Below are 20431 nucleotides of genomic sequence, written 5' to 3'. Positions count from 1 at the left end.
CTCATTTGGACTGCCTGTTCTGGGGAAGTGAGCTCTCATGATGTGGGGACACACTCATGCAGCTCATGAAAAGGCCCCTGTGTGGAAAAACTGAGTTCCTGCCAACAACCACCAGCAACGGCCAGACACAGGAATGAATCACCTTGCATCCTCCAGGCCCAGCTGGCATCTTGACCACAACCTCATGAGAAACCCTGAGCCAGAGCCACACGACTAAGCAACTTTTGAATTCCTGACCCATAAAACTGAGAGGTAATAAATGCTTATTTGCCTATTATGTACGAGGCATTCATTCATTCAAGCACTGTTGAGTGCTGAGTTTCTAGTGGAAAAGACAGCCCCACAAAAATCACACAAACTTATAATCATAGCAATAAATACATATTGCTACAACAAAGAAGGGGAGGCTCTTTAGGCTGAAGAAGCAGAGAATGTCTCCTTCGGAAAGTGAGCGTTGAGACCAAAAGTAGCAGAAGAGTTCTAGAGACAGCAGAAAGAGGACGTCTGGGAGCCTTAAGGTACCAAAAAGCCTAGGACACTAAATAAACAAAAGAAGGCCACTATGGAAGGTATGGTGAGCCAGGAGGTATCAGATCTGTTAGAAATATGCTTTCTAATCTTTACAGTACTCCCACAAAGTAGGTATTCAGTCCAGTTCAGTCGCTCAGTTGTGTCTGACTCTGCGACTCCATGAATCGCGGCACGCCAGGCCTCCCTGTCCACCACCAACTCTCGGAGTCTACCCAAACCCATGTCCATCGAGTCAGTGATGCCATCCAGCCATCTCATCCTCTGTCGTCCCCTTCTCCTCCTGCCCTCAATCCCTCCCAGCATCAGGGTCTTTTCCAATGAGTCAACTCTTCACATGAGGTGGCCAAAGTACTGGAGTTTCAGCTTCAACATCAGTCCTTCCAATGAACACCCAGGACTGATCTCCTTTAGGATGGACTGGTTGGATCTTATTGCAGTCCAAGGGACTCTCAAGAGTCTTCTCCAACACCACAGTTCAAAAAAAACTCTTATTTTACAATTAGGGCCTCAAGAACCAGAGACTCAATTACCAGCCCAAGGTAACAGAACTAGTAAGTAGTACCTTGAGATCCCAATCGAAGACCAGCTGACAATAAAACCCATGTCATTTCCATTACATCATACCATATTGCCTCTCTTCTTTTCCTGATGCTCTGAGAAGAGAGAAGTCAGTGTTCAAATCACCTTCTCTACAAATCAAAATGTCTCTATCTTCATTCACTCTTTTCAACTTGCAAGGGATTTTCAGTGTATTTCACACTTTTAAGCTCGCCAAATCACCTTCATTTAAGCCTTTTACTGCACCTGACTAGATCTCCTCTAAGGGAAGGTAATAACATTTGAGTTTCCCTTCACAACATCTGATCTCTCCTTCCCCTGAGTCTCCTCCTCCAATTTTTTTTCCTACCCCATTTTTTTAGAATACCAACAAACTCCACATTTCACTTTTTAAGAGTAGTCTGTTTCATAGCTCTACTTTATTTTCCTCCATGTACTTAACCCACTGCAGCTCTGCTTCCATCTTTGTAACACTAAACCTGCTTCTTCAAGGTCAACAATAATTCTCCAAATGTCAAGTCCAAGAGCTAATTTAATTAAGTTTGAGCTGCATCTACTATTTATTATTCCCTTCTTGAAACTCTATTACCTTCTTTGATAGTACACTTTAGCGGTTCTCCTATATCTCCAACCACATCTTGTCAGTATAATATAAATGCGTAGTAAGAAATATTCAGAGCTCTTACTGTAGGGCAAAGTTCAATGGTATTACGTGAAAGTGTCATGGTATTTAACAAAGGGTGAATTCTTTTTCAGGTCTGTCTCTAAATAGAAACATATTTTTCTCGTTAAAGAGAGATTTAAATCCCCCCTTCCCTCAACACACACACCATGGCAATAAAGCAAATGGAGCAGCAAAGCCAGGCTAGTCAGGACAAACTGATCCCCGATCCTTCAGGAAAAGGGGTTCTTAACACTCTTGGGATCACAGACTCCTTTGAGAAAGATAAACACCCTTTTACCAAACTGTGAGTGCATGAGCTCATACAAGCACTGATCTGGAAATAAATCTGAGGGGTTTCAGACTCAATTAGTAATCCCACTGATAAAAGAATACAGAGTGCTCAGGTGATGGAAAGAGGAGAGAAAGGCTATAATAATCTACAGCTATATACAGAATTTCACAGGGGGCTTCCCAGCTGGCGCAGTGGTAAAGAATCCATGTGCCAGTGCAGGAGACACGGGTTTGATCCCTGGGTCAGGAAGATCCCCTGGAGTAGGAAATGGCAACCCACTCTAGTATTCTTGCCTGGAAAATTCCATGGACAGAGGAGCCTGGTGGGCTACAGTCCACAGTGTCTCAAAGAGTCAGACACGACTGAGCAGACACACACACACAGAATTTTGGAAAGCATTAAAGAAGAGCGGGACTTTCTACTGAAAATCAATTGATCATTCCTGTATTTTAAATAGGTTCATAAGCAAACACAAAACCTTAGTAAAAAGGCTCCTGAAGCAAGACTTTTATGTCCCAGAATCTGAAAGTTTACCTAGAACAAACAAGATTCCAGAATCAGGCCTACTTCCTTAGCCATACTATCTTAAGGGTTGTCTTCAGTACCTGCCTAGATGAGGATAAAGAGAACTCACAATGTACCTTTTATAATTCAAATTTGTAATGAGTATAAATAGTTCTTATTACAGTGTAGCTTGTCTTTTTTCTCAAAATCTTGTCATCTTCTAGTTTAAGAAGTCCTCTAAATAGTGCTTTATAAGAATAACTAGATTGGCTAGAGAGATCAGATTTTTAATGTTCAAGACAGGGCAGAATCAGGCAGAACATCTTAGATCACTGTCTCAGAAAAACCAATATTTTGCCTGAATAAGGAGAAAACTATATCATTTAAAAGAGAAAAGAACTCCAAATCTTCTTGTTCTTCAAAATGCTTACACTGATTAGACGGGCCTGTATAAAAGCACAGAGTTGCTGGTCCGTGCTTTTGATCTTCACTAATTACCAGCTCTATTTCACTGTTTTTGCATAAATTATACGTTTACCATTCTTTATATCTTTGTATGTCAATATTTAAAATTTCAGGATACATTAGATACGTCTGCATAATACCCCTACCCCAACACCAAATCTATTATATTTGAGAATCATTCTATGCAAATATAAAGAATGACTTTTTTAAACAAAAGAACAAATGGAAGCAGTCAAATTATGTCAACAATAAACACAGTATAACAAAAATATTTCTAAGCTGTGTTGGTGACCCAGGTCAAATCTAACACCATCATTCAAAACCAGCCAAAGCACAAGCTCCAATGGTGAGTTAGTACTACCAACTTTATATTAAAAGAACTTTACTATGTTTCAATTACAATATTAATACATTGAGCAATTCTGAAACTTTGAAAACTAAGTTTATGCTCATGAAGTGGTGTATTGGGAATTTATAAGATGCATTATCTTAGCATTCATTCATAGTTGATCTTAAAACAACTTTTATTAAAATTATATTTTCTATTTGTGGTTGTCCCTCCCCATAATATTTAATAACATTAATTTTTAAGGGAGAAAATCATGACTCATTCAAATACAAAAATGAACATGGTTTAAGATTTTAACTCACAAAGGAACCTGCCAGATGGCTGATAAAGGGAGGCCCATAAATCAGGTACTTTAATAGATCAAGAATACTGAACCCCAAGTATATGAGGCAAAATCGAACATTTAAGAGACATTTCCAGGTCTATAGACAAAATTATTTAGTATTTACAACTGCAAAATAGATTTCTTAGAATCAGATAATCCAAGGGGTATCATCGAGACTGAATCTAGACTAGTGAATCACATTTATTTCTCATATATATAAATACACACATTTTCATTTACGTAATATAATGCACATCACTTCAAGACATATTAACCATACCTCCATCCAGTCGTGTCCGCCTCTTTGTGACCCCATGGACTGGAGCCCACCAGGCTCCTCTGACCATGAGGATTCTCCAGGCAAGAACACTGGAGTGGGTTGCCATTTCCTTCTCCAGGGGATCTTCACCACCCAGGGATCCAACACACATCTCTTAAGTCTCCTGCACCGGCAGGCGGGTTCTTTACCTCTAGTGCCACCTGGGAAGCCCAGGTTCCCATACACGTTCACCTAAAGGCTCCATTCCTCATCAAACTTACTGAAATAATAGTCTATTGCTACAATTACTTCCCTTCTCATTCATCACAGTAAGCTTCTTTCAAACACCTACACTTTTACGTCTATTTACCGCCTGATCATATCCATTCTTTACTATGGCAATTTTCTTGAATAAGGCAGACTAGGTGATCATGTCTTAAAAACTCAAGACACGCCGGAAGAAAATCAGATAATATACGTAAAAGTCTAATTTCGAGGCTGGCTGAAGCTATCCTGTACAGTAAGTGACGGACAGTCTTATTTTACATAGCTCTATGTTAACTCTAATTTTCCACAGCTACAGACATCAGAACTCCTTCCTGTGCAGAACACTCCTAGGCAGCCCAAGAATAAATCGGACGGAACTACAAGAGAGAAAAGCTAATTCCGACTTGGTAATAGAGCACCTAAAGCCTCAATTATCAAGCAAGGAGGAGTCAGCGCTGGTCACTTCCCCCTCCTGCGGCCAAGGAGCGGAAACCGAAAGCCAGACCAATGTCACTCCAGGGACTGCGGGGATCCAGACAACTCAGCATCCTGGGCTCCGTGCCTACTCAGCTCTGATTCGAGCCGGGCTTTCGATTCGTGGAACGCCCAGTCCACACGGGCGCCCACACAGACTCGACTCTGGAGCTACAACCAGCAGGACACCGGGCCACCCAATTTCATCTGCACCCCAGGGCGCGCGTCTCCCCGAGGGCAACAGCAGCACTGCTCCTCGTGCCCGGCTCTGCCTACTCTCTATTCTGGTGGGGAACTTGTCCCTGACAGCGCCTCGGGCGAGAGGAACCCGAGCCAGAGAAGCACCAGGCTCTTTTTTGCAGAGAACGGACAGAACCAGCCTTCTCCTCCCGCTCCCACAGCCGGGGCCAAGTCCCGCGCGCCGCCCGCCGCGCCCCCGGCCCGCTCCGTCCCGCCTCTCACAGCATTCCGGTGGTTCCATCCGCGTGGCAGGCGTGACGGGCTAAGTTCCTCGTGGAGAGTGGCCGAGCTGCATCGCCGGACAGCCCTTGCCAGGCGTTAGGCAGGTAAGACGAGCCAAAGTCCCAAGAGGCTGGAATGACCAGCTGCAGGAGCAGTGAGTTGCGAAACACCGCCTTCCGCTCCCGGCTGGTGCTCGCCAATCGGAGCCCGACTCTTACGTCATTTCCCCCAGAAGGCAAAGGGAACGATGGGCGGAAGAGGGTCCGTGAGCGGACCCGGAAGGGGTGCGTTCGACGGGCGGGTGTAATCTGCGCCAAGCCGCGTGGAGTCCCAGGTAGGTACCGTAGGTGCGCTGCGGTCGAACGCCTTTGCTCGGTTCCTCGGATTTGTTTGGTTCCGGCAGAGGCCTTCGTGGTCCTAGCAGCAGACGAAGCAGGGGGATTTGGGGCCGGTCTTGAGGGTGAATGAGTGCCCCACCGCCGTCCTGGGAGGGCGCGGAGGAACGCCCGAGGTTCACCGGTGAGATGAAGAGCGAGTTGACCGGCGCCTGCAGGGCTCGCTTAAAGATGCTCTGGCAGCGTGGTGGGTGTCCGGAACCCCCACCTCAGCCTCTCCTGTCTAAAGACTTGGTTTAGACGTCTAATAGGTCTGTTACCGCCGTCCAGCCTTGCAGCGCATCGTAGAAGCATGTTTTAGGGTACTATGGGTTAGGAAGCAGGGAGAAAGGAGCATAGAGAAAGGTTAAGTTGTGAACTGTCCCCCCAAAAGAGTAGAAATATATGCGTGTGAGACACAAGTGACCAGTACTAAGTTGTGTGAAAGATCGTGGAAGTATTGATACAATAGAAACACTTTAGCCTTGAAGGAAGTGGGTCTCAGAGGAAAACACTTAGGTAGACGGAAGAACGCACGTTATTCTAAGTACAGTGTGAGGGAAGGCAAGGTAACAGGACAAGGAGGGAAACCAACTAGCCTGACAGACAAGGTTATGCGAGACGTAAAGGGGAATGGGTAGGATGAATTCTTGGGAACTGTAGTTTGGCCCTTAAAGGGCTTCGGGGTAGGAGCAGCATGTTTGAGAGGATTAGTCAGGTAGTATTAATGACTTTTAAAAAGGAAAGAATGAAAAACATGGAGGTGGGAATGCTACATAGAAAATTAGTGCCGGAACCCAATGATAAAAAGCTGAAACAGAAAGAAGTGGAAAGAGAGAAAGGATCCCACTTCAGAGAAACAAGTTTCTGAAGAGAGAGGACAGAGGCAAAGAGAAGTAGTTTAGTGGTTAAAAGAAGAAATTTGTTGGAGTTTAGATTCTAACCTGGCTTTGGCATTTAAAACCAACTGAAAGATGTTGGGCTAGCTATTTCGCATCTCTCTGCCTAGATTCCTTGTCTGTAAAATGGGGTAAGAATAGTACTGTGCAAGGTAATTGTGAAGGACTTTTAAAAGTGCTTTACATGTATTAGAGCTTCCCTGATAGCCTTTACTCAGTTGGTAAAAAATCTGCCTGCAGTGCAGAAGACCCTGGTTTAATTCCTGGGTAGGGTAAATCCCCTGGAGAAGGGATAGTTTACCCACTCTGGTTTTCTCCGGCTTTTCTTGTGGCTCAGCTGGTGAAAAATCCGCCCACAGTGAGGGAGACCTGGGTTCAATCCCTGCATTGGGAAGATCCCCTGGAGACGGGAAAGTCAACCCACTCCAGTATTCTGACGGAGAAGTCCATGGACTGTATCGTCCATGGGGGTCGCAAAAAGTTGGACACAACTGAGTGACTTTCAGTTTACATGTATTAACCCACTTAATTAACTCAACTACTATATGTAATTATCTGCATGTTTACTCAGTTATATACATTTTATGTATTAGTTACCAGATAGTAAGCACTCTTAATGTATTGGTTGCTTAAATAGTATTATTAATGAGCCACTGCTGCTGCTAAGTCACTTCAGGTTACTACAAAGTTTTGCACCTGAATGGCTTGGAGATTTGTGTGTTGCAGAGCCAGAAAAAAAATGAATAGGGTTCAGGAAGCAAGTTAGGTGTTTTTATACCTACTAAATGTGACAGTGTAAGGTATTTGGATGGAGATGTCTGATAAGTTCTCAGAGCTCTGTAGTAAATATTACGTCTGTGGGCAGGACTGGAAATAGAGATGCGGGAGTCCCTGGGCCTAGGCATGCTATATGAAGTCTCCAGGGAAGATACTGTGGTAGATGGTCAGAGACTTCCAAAAAACAGTTACAGATAAGGCGCTGGGGCCGGGAGAGTAAGACGAACTGGGAAAGAACTGATCAAATGGCCTAGGTTAAGAGCATTATTGCCATGTTAATATTATCTTTCCTTCATTTTTAACTGCCTTTATGTTGGTCCTTTTGAACTGTGGTGTTGGAGAAGACTCTTGAGAGTCCCCTGGACTGCAAGGAGATCCAACCAATCCATTCTGAGGGAGATCGGCCCTGGGTGTTCTTTGGAAGGAATGATGCTAAAGCTGAAACTCCAGTACTTTGGCCACCTCATGCGAAGAGCTGACTCATTGAAAAAGACTTTGATGCTGGGAGGGATTGGGGGCAGGAGGAGAAGGGGGTGACAGAGGATGAGACAGCTGGATGGCATCACCGACTCGATGGACATGAGTTTGAGTGAACTCCAGGAGTTGGTGATGGACAGGGAGGCCTTGTGTGCTGTGATTCATGGGGTCGCAAAGAGTTGGACACGACTGAGCGACTGAACTGAACTGAACTGATGCTGGTTCCTAGAAGAAAAATGAAGCCAGTGAGTGGTCATTAAAATATCAGTGAAGAGGAATATTAGTAAAAGCATTGACTATTTCCCTGTTAAAGTAGACTAAAACAAGAGGTTGTACTCTGAAAGAGACACCCTGTAGCATTAAATCAAACTGAACCACCACCACCAACAAAAAAAACAGCTCTGAAAACTGTTTAGTATTGTGGTTTTTAGTTGCACAGGTGTTTCAGGGAACACTTTTCGTATTTCCATACAACAGACAAGCTTGTTATCTCCACCTGTTGTCTCTTTCCTCCATAATACAGTGTTTCAGTGAATTTGATTCAGTTGTTACCAAACCAAACTTGGATCCGCTCACCCAAGAGCTCTCAAGCTAATCTCTTGACATGGGGTTGTGCTGAGGGAGAGTGCAACATTTATATTGTGAGCCCAAACAAGGAGAATGTGGGGTGGGGGGGGTGGGAGGGGGTGGGAGGGGATGGGGTGGGATGGGATGGGATGGGGGGGAGGCGATCCGCGTGTGTGCGCGCACACACACACAATTGGCTTTCAAAGAAATGTTTTTAAAGACAAAATGAGGGAGAGGAGGTGGGATGTGCAATCAACTGGTGGAGTGGTAATTGGGAACCAACACCATCAACCTGGTCCAGCCGGTTTGGGGTGTAAGTGCTGGTGGTCAGCATGCAGTTGACTTCTTCCTCCTGGTGGGGATATCAGTATCTGTGAAATAGCTCAAGGATATGACTCAGTATCATCTGTATAGCCCTTGAGAAGAAACTAAAGGTCCTTGATTTTGTTTAATGGCTAAATTATTAATATTTTATCTTGATTAATTTCTTTGTTTCTTCATTTCTCACTTTTGATTAAATTTGCTCTTTGGAACTCAGGGAACTTTAGGAGACTAAAGTTTTTCTATAAACAGTAGGCAGATGGAGGGGAGTATTGTCTGACTTGGCAGTTTCGGGTTTCCCTGGTGGCTCAGTCCATAAAGAATCTGCGTGCATTGCGGGAGACCTGGGTTTGATCGTTGGGTTGGGAAGCTCCCTCGGAGGGGGACATGGCAATCCACTTCAGTGTTCACAGAGAAGCCTGGAAGGCTACAGTCCGTGGGGTTGCAAAGAGTCGGATATGACTGAGCAGCTATCACACAGCACACACACAGTGTCCTCCTCAGTCACACAGGAACGACGGCATCTGTCAAAGATAGTGTGCAGCTTGTATTATTTTTCTGTTCCAAGGGAAGGTGGCTGCCCTGATTTGGAAATCAAGGATCAACCTACACATGCTACAGTACTTCTGAAAATGAGGAACGGCAGCAGCATCACCTGGGAACTTGTCAGACCTGAAAAATCTTGGGCCCCACCCCAGACCTACTGAATCAGAAATAGACACCAGGGAGGTGAGGTGGAGGTGGTTCCTACTATCTGTTTTCATAACCACTTGGGTGATTTAGATACATTCTGGAGTTTTAGAGCTGCTGCGCTCAAAGATAAGTGACACGAGATGAGGCATTTTTGTTTTGCTCAACACCGTATCTCTAGCATCTAGATCAGTGCCTGTCTAATTATTAATAGGTTTACAATAAATGCTCACTAATAAATATTTTCAGTCTGAGACTGTCAGTCTCAGTGTAAAATCTTTGGTGGTTGAACCTGGGGGGCAGAAGCAAATTGTTCAGGTGCACCGAAGCCTAAACAACTGTCAGATATTAGTGAGGTGGGCATGACGGTGCAACCAATTTGAAACTTGAGGAATGAGAGATGACATGTTGAGTCACCCATGAATAAAAAATGAAGCTGTTCAGGTAGTTTATGTCAATGGTATATTCAGAGTAAATGAAGCTTTAGCAGCCACAGGGTCAAAGGCTTTGAAGCACATGATGAATAGCTGCTGCTGCTGCTGCTGCTGCTGCTGCTGCTAAGTCGCTTCAGTCGTGTCCGACTCTGTGCGACCCCATAGACGGCAGCCCACTAGGCTCCCCCATCTCTGGGATTCTCCAGGCAAGAACACTGGAGTGGGTTGCCATTTCCTTCTCCAATGCATGAAAGTGAAAAATGAAAGTGAAGTCATTCAGTCGTATCCAACTGCTCGCAACCCCCTGGACTGCAGCCTACCAGGCTCCTCCATCCATGGGATTTTCCAGGCAAGAGTACTGGAGTGGGGTGCCATTGCCTTCTCCGTGATGAATAGCTGGTGTTCATCAACTCAGCAGAACCAAGGTGCCTGAAGTACTGAGTCTTCTTTGTTTGTAGGTGCAGCTGCCTCACTTGCGGTATCAGATGTTAAAACATGGGACTCACCAAGCAGTACCTGCGCTATGTTGCCAGTGCAGTCTTTGGCCTTATTGGCAGCCAAAAAGGTAACATTGTCTTTGTGACACTTCGTGGTGAAAAAGGACGCTATGTGGCAGTACCAGCCTGTGAACATGTTTTCATCTGGGACTTAAGGAAAGGAGAGAAGGTAAGCCAGCAGTCATCCAGGTTGATACTATTTATGGGTATTTGAGGGCGGAGGCAGAAGTGGGAGAGGTCTGTCTTGTTATGCACAGGTTTTTTTCTTTAACGTGTGTGCCTCTAGAAATTGTTTTTTTTAATCTTTGGATCTGGATAGCCAGGTATTGTATTGTGAAATAGAAGACAATAGAAAAGATTCTATTGTGTTCTTCTGCACTAAACTCTGAAAAGCACAACGAAATAGGAGCTTATCTCTTAGGTATTTCTTTGTAGTGATGTTACCAGGTAATTATTTGTAATCATTATTCCCACCATTGTTTTTCATTTTTATTCATTGTTTTTCGCCGCCAGTTCTCCACTCTTCAACTTCTACTTGCCTTCAGAACTAACTGTAGAATTGTTATAGTTGTTTTAGTCGCTAAGTCATGTCTGACTCTTTTGCAACTCCATAGACTGTAGCTTGCCAGGCTTCTCTGTCCATGGGATTTTCCAGGCAAGAATACTGGAATGGGTTGCCACTTCCTTCTCTATGGGATCTTCCCAACCCAGGGATCGAACTTGCATCTCCTTCATTGCAGGTGGATTCTTTACCCCTGAGCCATCAGGGAAGCTGTTACAGAATATTAGGCATTTAAAAGGAACATGTTGACTAAATGTTATGCAGATGAGGCCACAAGGTTGTTAAACTAGCCTTTGATATTTTGTATAACTCTGAATTCCTAAATCTACCACTTCTGCCTAACCAAATACAGGCATTTTGATCTTGTCCACTCTCTTTGAGACTCCCACCAGGTTAATACTTTGATACTTATTGTCCCTCAAAGTCCCTTGGGGATAAACCACTGTAGCACTCTAGTGCCATGCACATTGGTTTTTGAGATGAAGCTCAGTTAAAGCAAGGATGTGTTTATAAGCCTTTATGTGTTTATAAGCCATTTGGTGTTGACATAGAATAAGGACTTAGGAATTTATTCCTTTGCCTGGGAAATTTTGGCATGTATTATGCTAATGTAGAGCTTTGGAGAAATAGTGTAGTATAGCTTTACATTTTCTTGAATGTTTCATTACCCAGTGCAAATAGTAGTTTCTGTATTAAAGAACTTGAGACAGAATGCAGAGTTTCATTATTATTCAGAAGAGTGATTTGGAATTATTGATGCTTTTAATTTCACTGTGCCTGATTAGTCCCACACTTTTTCCTTGATGACATGCTTAACTCCTCTACATTATTTTCAATTTTTATTTCAGATCCTCATCCTTCAGGGGCTTAAACATGAAGTCACTTGTTTGTGCCCTTCCCCAGATGGGCTGCACTTAGCTGTTGGTTATGAGGATGGATCTATCCGAATTTTCAGTCTCCTGAGTGGAGAAGGAAATGTGACCTTCAATGGACATAAAGCAGCCATCACATCCTTGAAGTATGATCAGCTAGGAGGCAGGCTGGCTTCTGGATCCAAGGTGAGACCTTGAATTAGGTGCCCTGACTTTGATCTGGCAAAGGAGCATAAGACTAATGCTGAAGCAGGTTGTTCACAAAAATTGTTGGTTGAAACAGTGGGCACTCTGTACAAAACAATATCAGTGGTAGTATAGAGTGAGAAGGATGGGTTTGAATTGGGTGGTCCATTTTGTTTCCTGTCAGATTCTCTGATTAAAGCCTGTAAAATATGGGAACAAGATGAAGCTGTCCATGATAATTACCATGTGACATCGTTGTACATTTGCCTACCCAAAACAGTACACAAGTGGGTGGATGAAACATATTGGAAAGGCAGAGTCAAAATGATGCTTCTTGGCCATTCATTTTGGTAAAATATCTCACTTTCCTGTATCTCAGTCATCAGGTAGAAAATAGAATGTAAATGATTCCATTTACAATTGCGTGTTAAGTAATGGACACAAAAATACTGTGAAACTTTACTGAAGAATGTAACAAAGACTGGAATGACTAGAGACACAGGCCATGTTCTTGAATGGCAAGATGAAGTGTTGAGATGATACTCCTATGTTCTAATAGTTTATATAGATAAAATGATTAAATATACCAAAGATTTTTTTTGTTTTTGAACATGATCAAATGATTTAAAAGCACTTGTGTAAAAACAAATGAATAATAAACAGAGTTTTGGGAAAAATTAATAAAAGAGTTCCTGATTTTTTTTTTTAGGGTTGGATTTTTTTTAAGAGGTTTCAGATACCACAATGCATTATGAAGTCATAATTTATAATATGTTATCTCAAGCTGGCATTAATACAAAATAGTCAGATTATTGCAACCAAATGGGAATACAAGAAACATATCCACTTGATATACCTAGTTAGTGTGTGTGTATATATAAATTTCCTAATTAGTTTATTTTAAGGGTGACATTGTGGAGTAGAAAAACGATGGGCTACTTCTGAAGTAGTACTTAAACAATTGGTTCACCATGTGGGGAATTTTATGTTAAAACTTTACCTCATGCCATGTACCAAAAAATTTCTCAAAGACTTAAATATTAAATCATGGTATTTTAAGTAAACTAGAAGATATATAAATAAATATCTGATATCAAGGTGATAAAATATCTGATATCAATCTGATAAAAAGACTTCAAGCCTATCAGTAAGAAAATAAATTAGAAAGGAAAATTTGAATGCTTAATATTTGAATATTTACAATGTATTTTAAAACATTGAAACAATATAAGAAAGTTGTTAAGAGTAAATCCTAAGAGTTTTCATCACATGGAGAAATTTTTTTCTCTTTTTAATGGATCTAAATGAGAAGATGGATGTTAGCTGAATCTACTATGGTAATCATTTCAAAAGATACGTAAGTTAAACCATCATGCTGTATGCCTTAAACTTATACAGTGATATATGTCAATCATTAAGTAAAACTGGAAAAAATAAAGGACAATGAAAAAGGGAAAGTATTTCATAGTTCTAGTATAAAAGGCAAATATTAATATCATGTCTTAATAACAACAAACAAGTAAATAAGACCCAAAGGAAGATGAAAGACGTGACTTGACAGTGCACAGGAGGCACAGAAAGGCCAGTAATCACCACAGAGGACGTACAGAATTTCTCATTGGTATTCAGAAATGCAGATCAGATATTGAGGTAGCGTTTCAACTTGTAAAATTGGCAGTGGTTTTTGAGCAGCTGCTAATACCCAGTGCTGAAGGGATGAGAAAACTGGCCTTGTCACCCGTAGCTCCTGTGGACCTTTAAATTGGTGCAACCTTTCTGGAGATCACCCTGAATTTCAAATTAAATTCCATTAAAATTATTATTCTATTTAAAGGTATTAAAACAGAAAAAAATACCTTTTAACCCAAGAATGTCCGTTTTTAGTCTTTATTCTGATCAGAGATATATAAAAGGTTGATGTACAAGAATGGTCATTTCCACATATTTATAATAGCAGAAATTGGTAACTACCTAAATGGCTGAAATAGAAAAAAAATTTTAAATAAATAATGATATATCCTTAAGGTTGGTTACTACATGACTATTAAAAATGAGAAGAGTCTGTAATGATGTGGAAATAGAGAAATATATTAAAGGAGAGAAAGAAGGTTCTAAAACGATAGTAATAGCGTGATCTCAATTAACAGCATGTATGTACACACAAAGACTGGAGCAGTGTACACAAAATATCTATGTTGATCATGTCTGGGTGGTGAAATCAGCTGGTGTTTGTTTCTTCTCTGTTTTTCTGTATGCTTTCCAAGTTTTCTATAAGAACTACGTATCAACTTTCTAATATGAATATTACACCCTGTTAGTCAAGTTAGGCGTTATGTGATAAAGTTCTTCTATTGATTTGATTCCTTTAGGACACGGATGTTATTGTGTGGGATGTGATCAATGAGAGTGGCCTCTACCGTCTAAAGGGACACAAGGACGCCATCACACAAGCATTGTTTCTACGAGAAAAGAACCTGCTGGTTACGAGGTAAAGTAGTAGTAACAGTTTCGGGTCCAGTTCTTTTTCTAGGTGAGTTCACAGTGAGGCTTTCACAGGAGGAATTTGCTTGATTCCTTACTCGTTTCTTCACACTGCACTCAAGCTCAGGTGCTAGTTTCCTCTTCTCTCTGCTTTCCTCTCCCCCTGCCTCCCCTCCCCAACAGTATCATGGATGCTGTGCAGAGTTCTTTATAGCATTTTTTAATTCCTTTTTCTGATTTGTCATCATTTCCCCTTGATACCAGCTTTTCCATGTTCCTTAACTCTGACAGATGCATGAACTGTCTATTTTCTGGATCCCTAGAAAGTCAGGAAAACCGAATATGGAACAGTGGGCAGATGTGACGACCAAATGTTTGTTTTAACCTGCCTCTTTAAAAGAGATTTATTTACTCCATACTTAGGGCTCCTGAACATCTAATAGGTTGAACCATTTGTATGGGTTAAAAGTGATATGTCAGATACCAGCAGTTTCATATAGTTCAGCCTAAATGTAATAGTTACCATTCCTAAGGAATGGCTACCCAGGAAAGTGTGAGATCCAAAATGTTGCCAGGCAGTAATTAGAAGGACCGTAGTAATTAGTAAGACCCACAGAAGAACCAGAAACAGTGTAGAGGAACGGCACAAAAAGCTGTCCAAATGGTGGGTTTGTCCCTGTGGGGTAGGATACAGGGGTGGTAGCATGTCTTGTTCAGATAACACGAGGCAGTGACTCTACAGGTCTGCTAGAATATACACACACCTGATAGCTTAGGGACTGTAAGGAAAAGGAAATGACACCGGGAGGTAGGATTGTATAGGAAAGGTTTTGTAAATCGGGTTTTAGGGTATCTCCAGTTTTAATCCTGGTACCAGCGTTATGGTAGATTTCTACTGGTGAAGCAGCAGAGAACAGGCATTTGAGGCAGGAGATTAAGAGCCAGTAAATGGGAGGTTTGGGGAATGGTGCCGAAGAGCTTGATTTTGATTTCATAGAGAATCTTGAGTTAGTGCAAAGTTAGAAAATTGAGATTATCTGCCAGGGGTATATTGGATGTGATGAGGTAACAGGAATAGACAGAGACCACATAAGTTATTAAAATATAAAATAATTCAGGCAATAGTACTTAGAATCAGGTTTGTGTACAGAAGTGGATTGGAAGGAATCAAGGCTTAGAGACTTCCCAGAGGAGACATTTTCAGGACCTGGAGACTAGCTGAACATTGGAAGATAAGGGAGCAAGAGAGGCTATGCTCTTTCTGAGTTAGACAGATGAAGGAATGTTGATGCTGTGGCTATGGAAATGATGTGTAACAGCCCAAGTTTTATGTTCTGTAGCACTCTGAATTCAAGGTTATTTTTGGGACATTTTATTTTTCTACCTCAGAATAGCAATATAGAGAATTAGGATTCTTTTTTTCTTACCCCACCCCCCCATAAAAATGAATTTATTTAGGATCAGCAGAGAATTGCCATTTCATTCCCACTCAGCAAGGGAAAAAGAGCACTTTTATAGAGGGGAAAGGAAGTTGGGTGGCTATAATCAGCGAAGAGTCCATGGCTTTTCATTGACTCAGTTCTTGCCAGGAAAGAAGAGGAGTGTTTTGAGAGTTAGGATTCTTTTTTTAAAAGAAAGGTAAATATTAACATTAGACATAATTGCTATGTATTATGTCTTTTTAAGGCAACAAATGAGTCCTTGATCTTCATGTTCATTTGATTCTTCCTAATAAGATTTTTTTTTTTCCTATTTCTTCTTTTAGTGGGAAAGATACCATGGTGAAATGGTGGGACCTTGATACCCAGCACTGTTTTAAAACAATGGTTGGCCACCGAACTGAGGTACGTGTAGGGTTATGGGGCCAGGGCAAGAATGGCAAGGCAGAAAGGGAGAGAGCATTTTTTCACTGCTAACAATAATTGGTATGTCCTGTCTTGAAAGAAGTTGGTATGGTGGACAAAGTGCCAACCATCAGAGCAGATAGAGCTGCTCTGGCATTTAGTAGATATTGGCCTTACGTTAGTTTTTAACCCATGAATATGGGTTTCATCACTTTAAATTATAAGTGTCCACCTTTATGACTATAGGGCAGTATAGTGATACTACATGTATAGTGCCTGGCCTGGTGACATGTAAATAGCAAATTATAGACATTATAGTAGTTACCTGAACATAGATATGTTCCATAGAGATAGGGAATATTTTACATCTTTGCATCCTCCGTGCTTTGTTCATATTAGGCAGAGGTGAAGGTGAATTAGGGGTAAAAACTTCCAGTTGTGGGATGTAATGCATATATAGGGTACATAGTCAATAATATTGTAACAATTTTGTATGTCAATGGAATGGTAACTCGTCTTACTGTGGTGATCATTTCAGAATATATAAAAATTGAATCACAGTGTTATATGCCTTTAGCTAATAATGTAAATTATAACTCAGTTATATAGATTTATATGTGTATATATATGTATGTGCATGTGTATATACACCCTAGAATGCATGAGGAATATACATAATAAGGAGGAAAAGCAAATTAGACTTTTTTGATTTGCAACAATACTGTTATTTTCACTGTTTATTCATGCATGTTTGAGTCTAAAAATGATACTCTGATAGACATTAATGGAGCACCTTTTATTTGTAAGCACTGCTGAAAGCAAAGAAGTGCCAGACTTAAAAATTATCACTTGAGTGGCTTCTAATTAGGATTTATTCTGAACAGCCATTATCTAAATTTAAGGATAGGAAATTACAGAGAAACTGCTAGTTGCCACATAAACAACAATTCTACCCTAGATCATTTTCTTTCTAAAAGTGAGCTTTCTTTTAGTGCCTTTTGAAAAGGTTGCCCTTAATATTAGACTTTGCAGTGCCAAAGTGATTTGACTACAGTGTACTTAGATTTTTGGGATGTCATGTCCTACATCCTGGATTCCCTTAAATCGTATTATTTGAGTTTTCTTATGCTCTCCAGGTGTGGGGGTTGGTTCTGGTGTCTGAAGAAAAGCGACTTATCACTGGGGCTTCTGACAGTGAACTGAGGGCTTGGGACATATCTTATCTACAAGAGGTAATTGCTTATTTTCTGATCACGGGCAGTGTCATGTTTCAGCAGTTTCATAGTTTTGTTGAATTTAGAATCAGATGTAATTACTGAGTACTTACACCTTGTATTGGAATTTTCTCTTACTGATAACCTGTGACTTCCACACAATTTTTTTTCCTTCATTCTGTTTTATTTCTATGCTCATTTGCACTTGGAAGAACAATAGCTTTAGGCTTACAGCTCTTGGTAATGTTAATGTTTTAGTTTATAGGGCTCTTAGCTTGATATTCCTTGATCTTCAGGTGTCCACGGATGGACTTCAGGATATCTGTGACCCTCTTCTCTCAAACAAATATCTATGTAGAATTTCTGTATGTTTATATAAATACGTATATTCTGAGAAGATCTATAACTTTTTCTCGATCCTCAAAGATTTTGAGGTCATGTACCTTTTATCCAGGGTTTCACTGGGGTGAGATATGTGGTGGTGTATCCAGTAGCCATTCTGATGGGTTCTACATTAGTAGGCTAGAGTTTATCTTTTCTTTATATAAGAAGAAAATGTAACCTCTCCTACAGTGCATTTGCAATTTGTAATGCTAATTTGAATCCTTCCTTCTAGAATATAGTAGATCTTTCACCTAAGAATGTTTTAAAATTAATGAGGTCATCATTTTTTCAGTTTGTTATGGAACAATAGTCCTTATACTATGGGAAGTTATTAAAACTTGTATGATGAATAATGTTTTGTTTGTGTTTGACATAGTCTGTTTTTAATATATTCTGATAAGTGTGCTGCCATCAAAGAGGCTTGATCAGAGAGGTCACTAAATGGAAGTTATCAGTAGCCATGAAGACAGGTTTCTAAGTCATTAGGGTTAAGAGTCACCTCCTAGAACTAATTATTTCACTTTTTATTTTCCCATTTTTATAAAAACAGATTGAAGACCCAGAAGAACCAGAACCCAAGAAAATCAAAGAATCTTCTTCTGGTATACAGGACTCACATGAAGCAGAGGATGGTACCCTTGAGATGGATGAAGCTCCTGAGGATGTAATTCATTTTTGTTTCTTACTTTCAGTTGAGTTGAATGCTGGGAAGGTATTCATTTTAGGGATGATCTTTGTCACCTGCATTTCTTGGAATCCTATCTTTTCAGGTGTCAACAGAAGTAACTGTTAAGCTTCACCTTTTTTCTTGCTTCTTCTGCAGCGCATCCTTACATGCAGAAAAGCTGGATCCATAATGCGGGAAGGAAGGGACCGAGTTGTGAACCTTGCAGTCGACAGGACAGGCAGGATTCTTGCTTGCCACGTGAGTATCAGGCTCAGGAGAAAGTAACAAGGACTCCGCTGTTCCTTTCAGAGACTCATTTAGTATTTGGTGTGGACGTGAATTTTTCTTTGGTCCTTTTAAGATTTCATTATATGGTACCTTGTGGATCTATACTCCCTAGCTTCTGTTAGCATAACAGTAATTGCTAATATCACTGTTATTATTAGCAAACACTGATTAAATCCCTGCTTTTCTAAACAATTTAAAAACATTAACTTCTTACTTAGTCTTCAGAGGAACACTGTAGAAAGTGGTATATTTCTGCTTTACAGATGAGATGACAATTGCAGAGAGATTAAATTGTCCATAGTAATACCAATAGGGAAGAAAAAGAAATGTTCTTACAGAGAAAAAGCTAAATTAACAAGTTGCCTCTCCTGGACTCACATCAGCCTTTTCCTTTCCTAGGGAACCGATTCTGTGCTAGAAGTGTTTTGTATCCTTTCCAAAGAGGAAATTCAGAAGAAAATGGACAAGAAGATGAAGAAAGCTAAAAAGAGAGCAAAGTGTGTTTTCTTAATATATACTACTAATAAAGTACCCTGGGTGGGCCACATTGTACTGATAGAAAAATTGGGGCTTCTTTAAAGGAATATTTACTCTGTTTCCGATTACTATGAAATGCTAGGGAAGGTTTTAATGTGTGCTGGTAGTCCAAGTTTTAATTTCTATGTATAGTTTTATAACTTACCGTATTCCTAAATCTTGTACTGAGAACCACACAGAACTAGAAAGACAGTACAGATATTTAAACATAGGTTCTGAATGATTTGGCTTCCCTGATAGCTCAGTTGGTAAAGAGTCTGCCTGCAATGTAGGAGACCCTGGTTCAATTCCTGGATCAGGAAGATCTGCTGGAGAAGGGAAAGGCTACCCACTCCAGTATTCTTGGGCTTCCCTTGTGGTTCAGCTGGTAAAGAATCTGCCTGCAATGTGGGAGACCTGGGTTCGATCCCTGGGTTGGGAAGATCTCCTGGAGAAGGGAAAGGCAAAGTGAAGTCGCTCAGTCGCGTCCGACGCTTTGCGACCCCATAGACTGTGGCCCGCCAGGCTCCTCTGTCCATGGAATTCTCCAGGCAAGAATATCAGAGTGGGTTGCCATTTCCTGGATCGAACCCGGGTCTCCCGCATTGCGGGCTGGCGCTTTAACCTCTGAGCCATCAGGGAAGCCTACCTATTCCAGTATTCTGGCCTACAGAATTCCATGAACTGTATAGTCCATGGGGGTCACAAAGAGTCAAACACGACTGAGTGACTCTCAGTTTTCTAAAGGATTTAATTCTGAGAGGCTAGCAGTGTGTCTTCAATGACAGCAGCCTATACAGAAGGGGACTGGGTTGCTTGGTGCTGACCTGTGGGACTGTGAGAAGGAAGACTGGTTGGACAGTTACATAATTGAAGTTTGGGACAGTATCACCTTAAATAGGTCATTATAGCTATAGAAATCAGTTTCTCAGTGGGTGAAATTTATCAAGTCTCAAAAAGTCATCCTTTCTTAAATTTTTTATTTGCTAGAGCAGATCTTGTGAGACCTCTGGTTTACTTGACATGGTTGAGTTGCTAAGTGTAGGCTAATGGATTTTCTGAAAAGTCCCAAAGATAGATAAGCTTACCAGAAACACTTCAGTGGAATAGTTTGAACTACGAATACTCATCCCTAGCAATTTTATGGACTTCAGCATTTGGAATCCATTTATTAAGGGTACCTGTTAGATGGAATAATACTTTATAATAATTGGATTGTGGTTCACAATGC

General features: G+C 41.1%; 1 protein-coding gene across 2 annotated transcripts in view; it reads left to right on the top strand.

Annotated features, from left to right (window-relative positions):
• Positions 1 to 5390: 5390 nt before the first annotated feature.
• Positions 5391 to 20431, top strand: part of WDR3 (WD repeat domain 3) — a 39127-nt gene continuing 24086 nt past the window's right edge. For both annotated transcript variants that reach the window (XM_052636688.1, XM_052636687.1), the window contains exons 1-9: positions 5391 to 5484; positions 10148 to 10355; positions 11597 to 11806; positions 14176 to 14294; positions 16053 to 16131; positions 17268 to 17363; positions 18280 to 18393; positions 18553 to 18654; positions 19084 to 19181. In XM_052636688.1, the coding sequence (XP_052492648.1) occupies positions 10185 to 10355; positions 11597 to 11806; positions 14176 to 14294; positions 16053 to 16131; positions 17268 to 17363; positions 18280 to 18393; positions 18553 to 18654; positions 19084 to 19181 (989 nt within the window). In that variant the 5' untranslated portion in view covers positions 5391 to 5484; positions 10148 to 10184. The remainder of the gene's footprint in view (positions 5485 to 10147; positions 10356 to 11596; positions 11807 to 14175; positions 14295 to 16052; positions 16132 to 17267; positions 17364 to 18279; positions 18394 to 18552; positions 18655 to 19083; positions 19182 to 20431) is intronic.

Source organism: Budorcas taxicolor, chromosome 3 (genome assembly GCF_023091745.1).
Source record: "Budorcas taxicolor isolate Tak-1 chromosome 3, Takin1.1, whole genome shotgun sequence".
Taxonomy (NCBI): domain Eukaryota; kingdom Metazoa; phylum Chordata; class Mammalia; order Artiodactyla; family Bovidae; genus Budorcas; species Budorcas taxicolor.
Note: the sequence above shows the minus strand (reverse complement) of the source record. Positions and strands in the feature narration are given on the sequence as shown.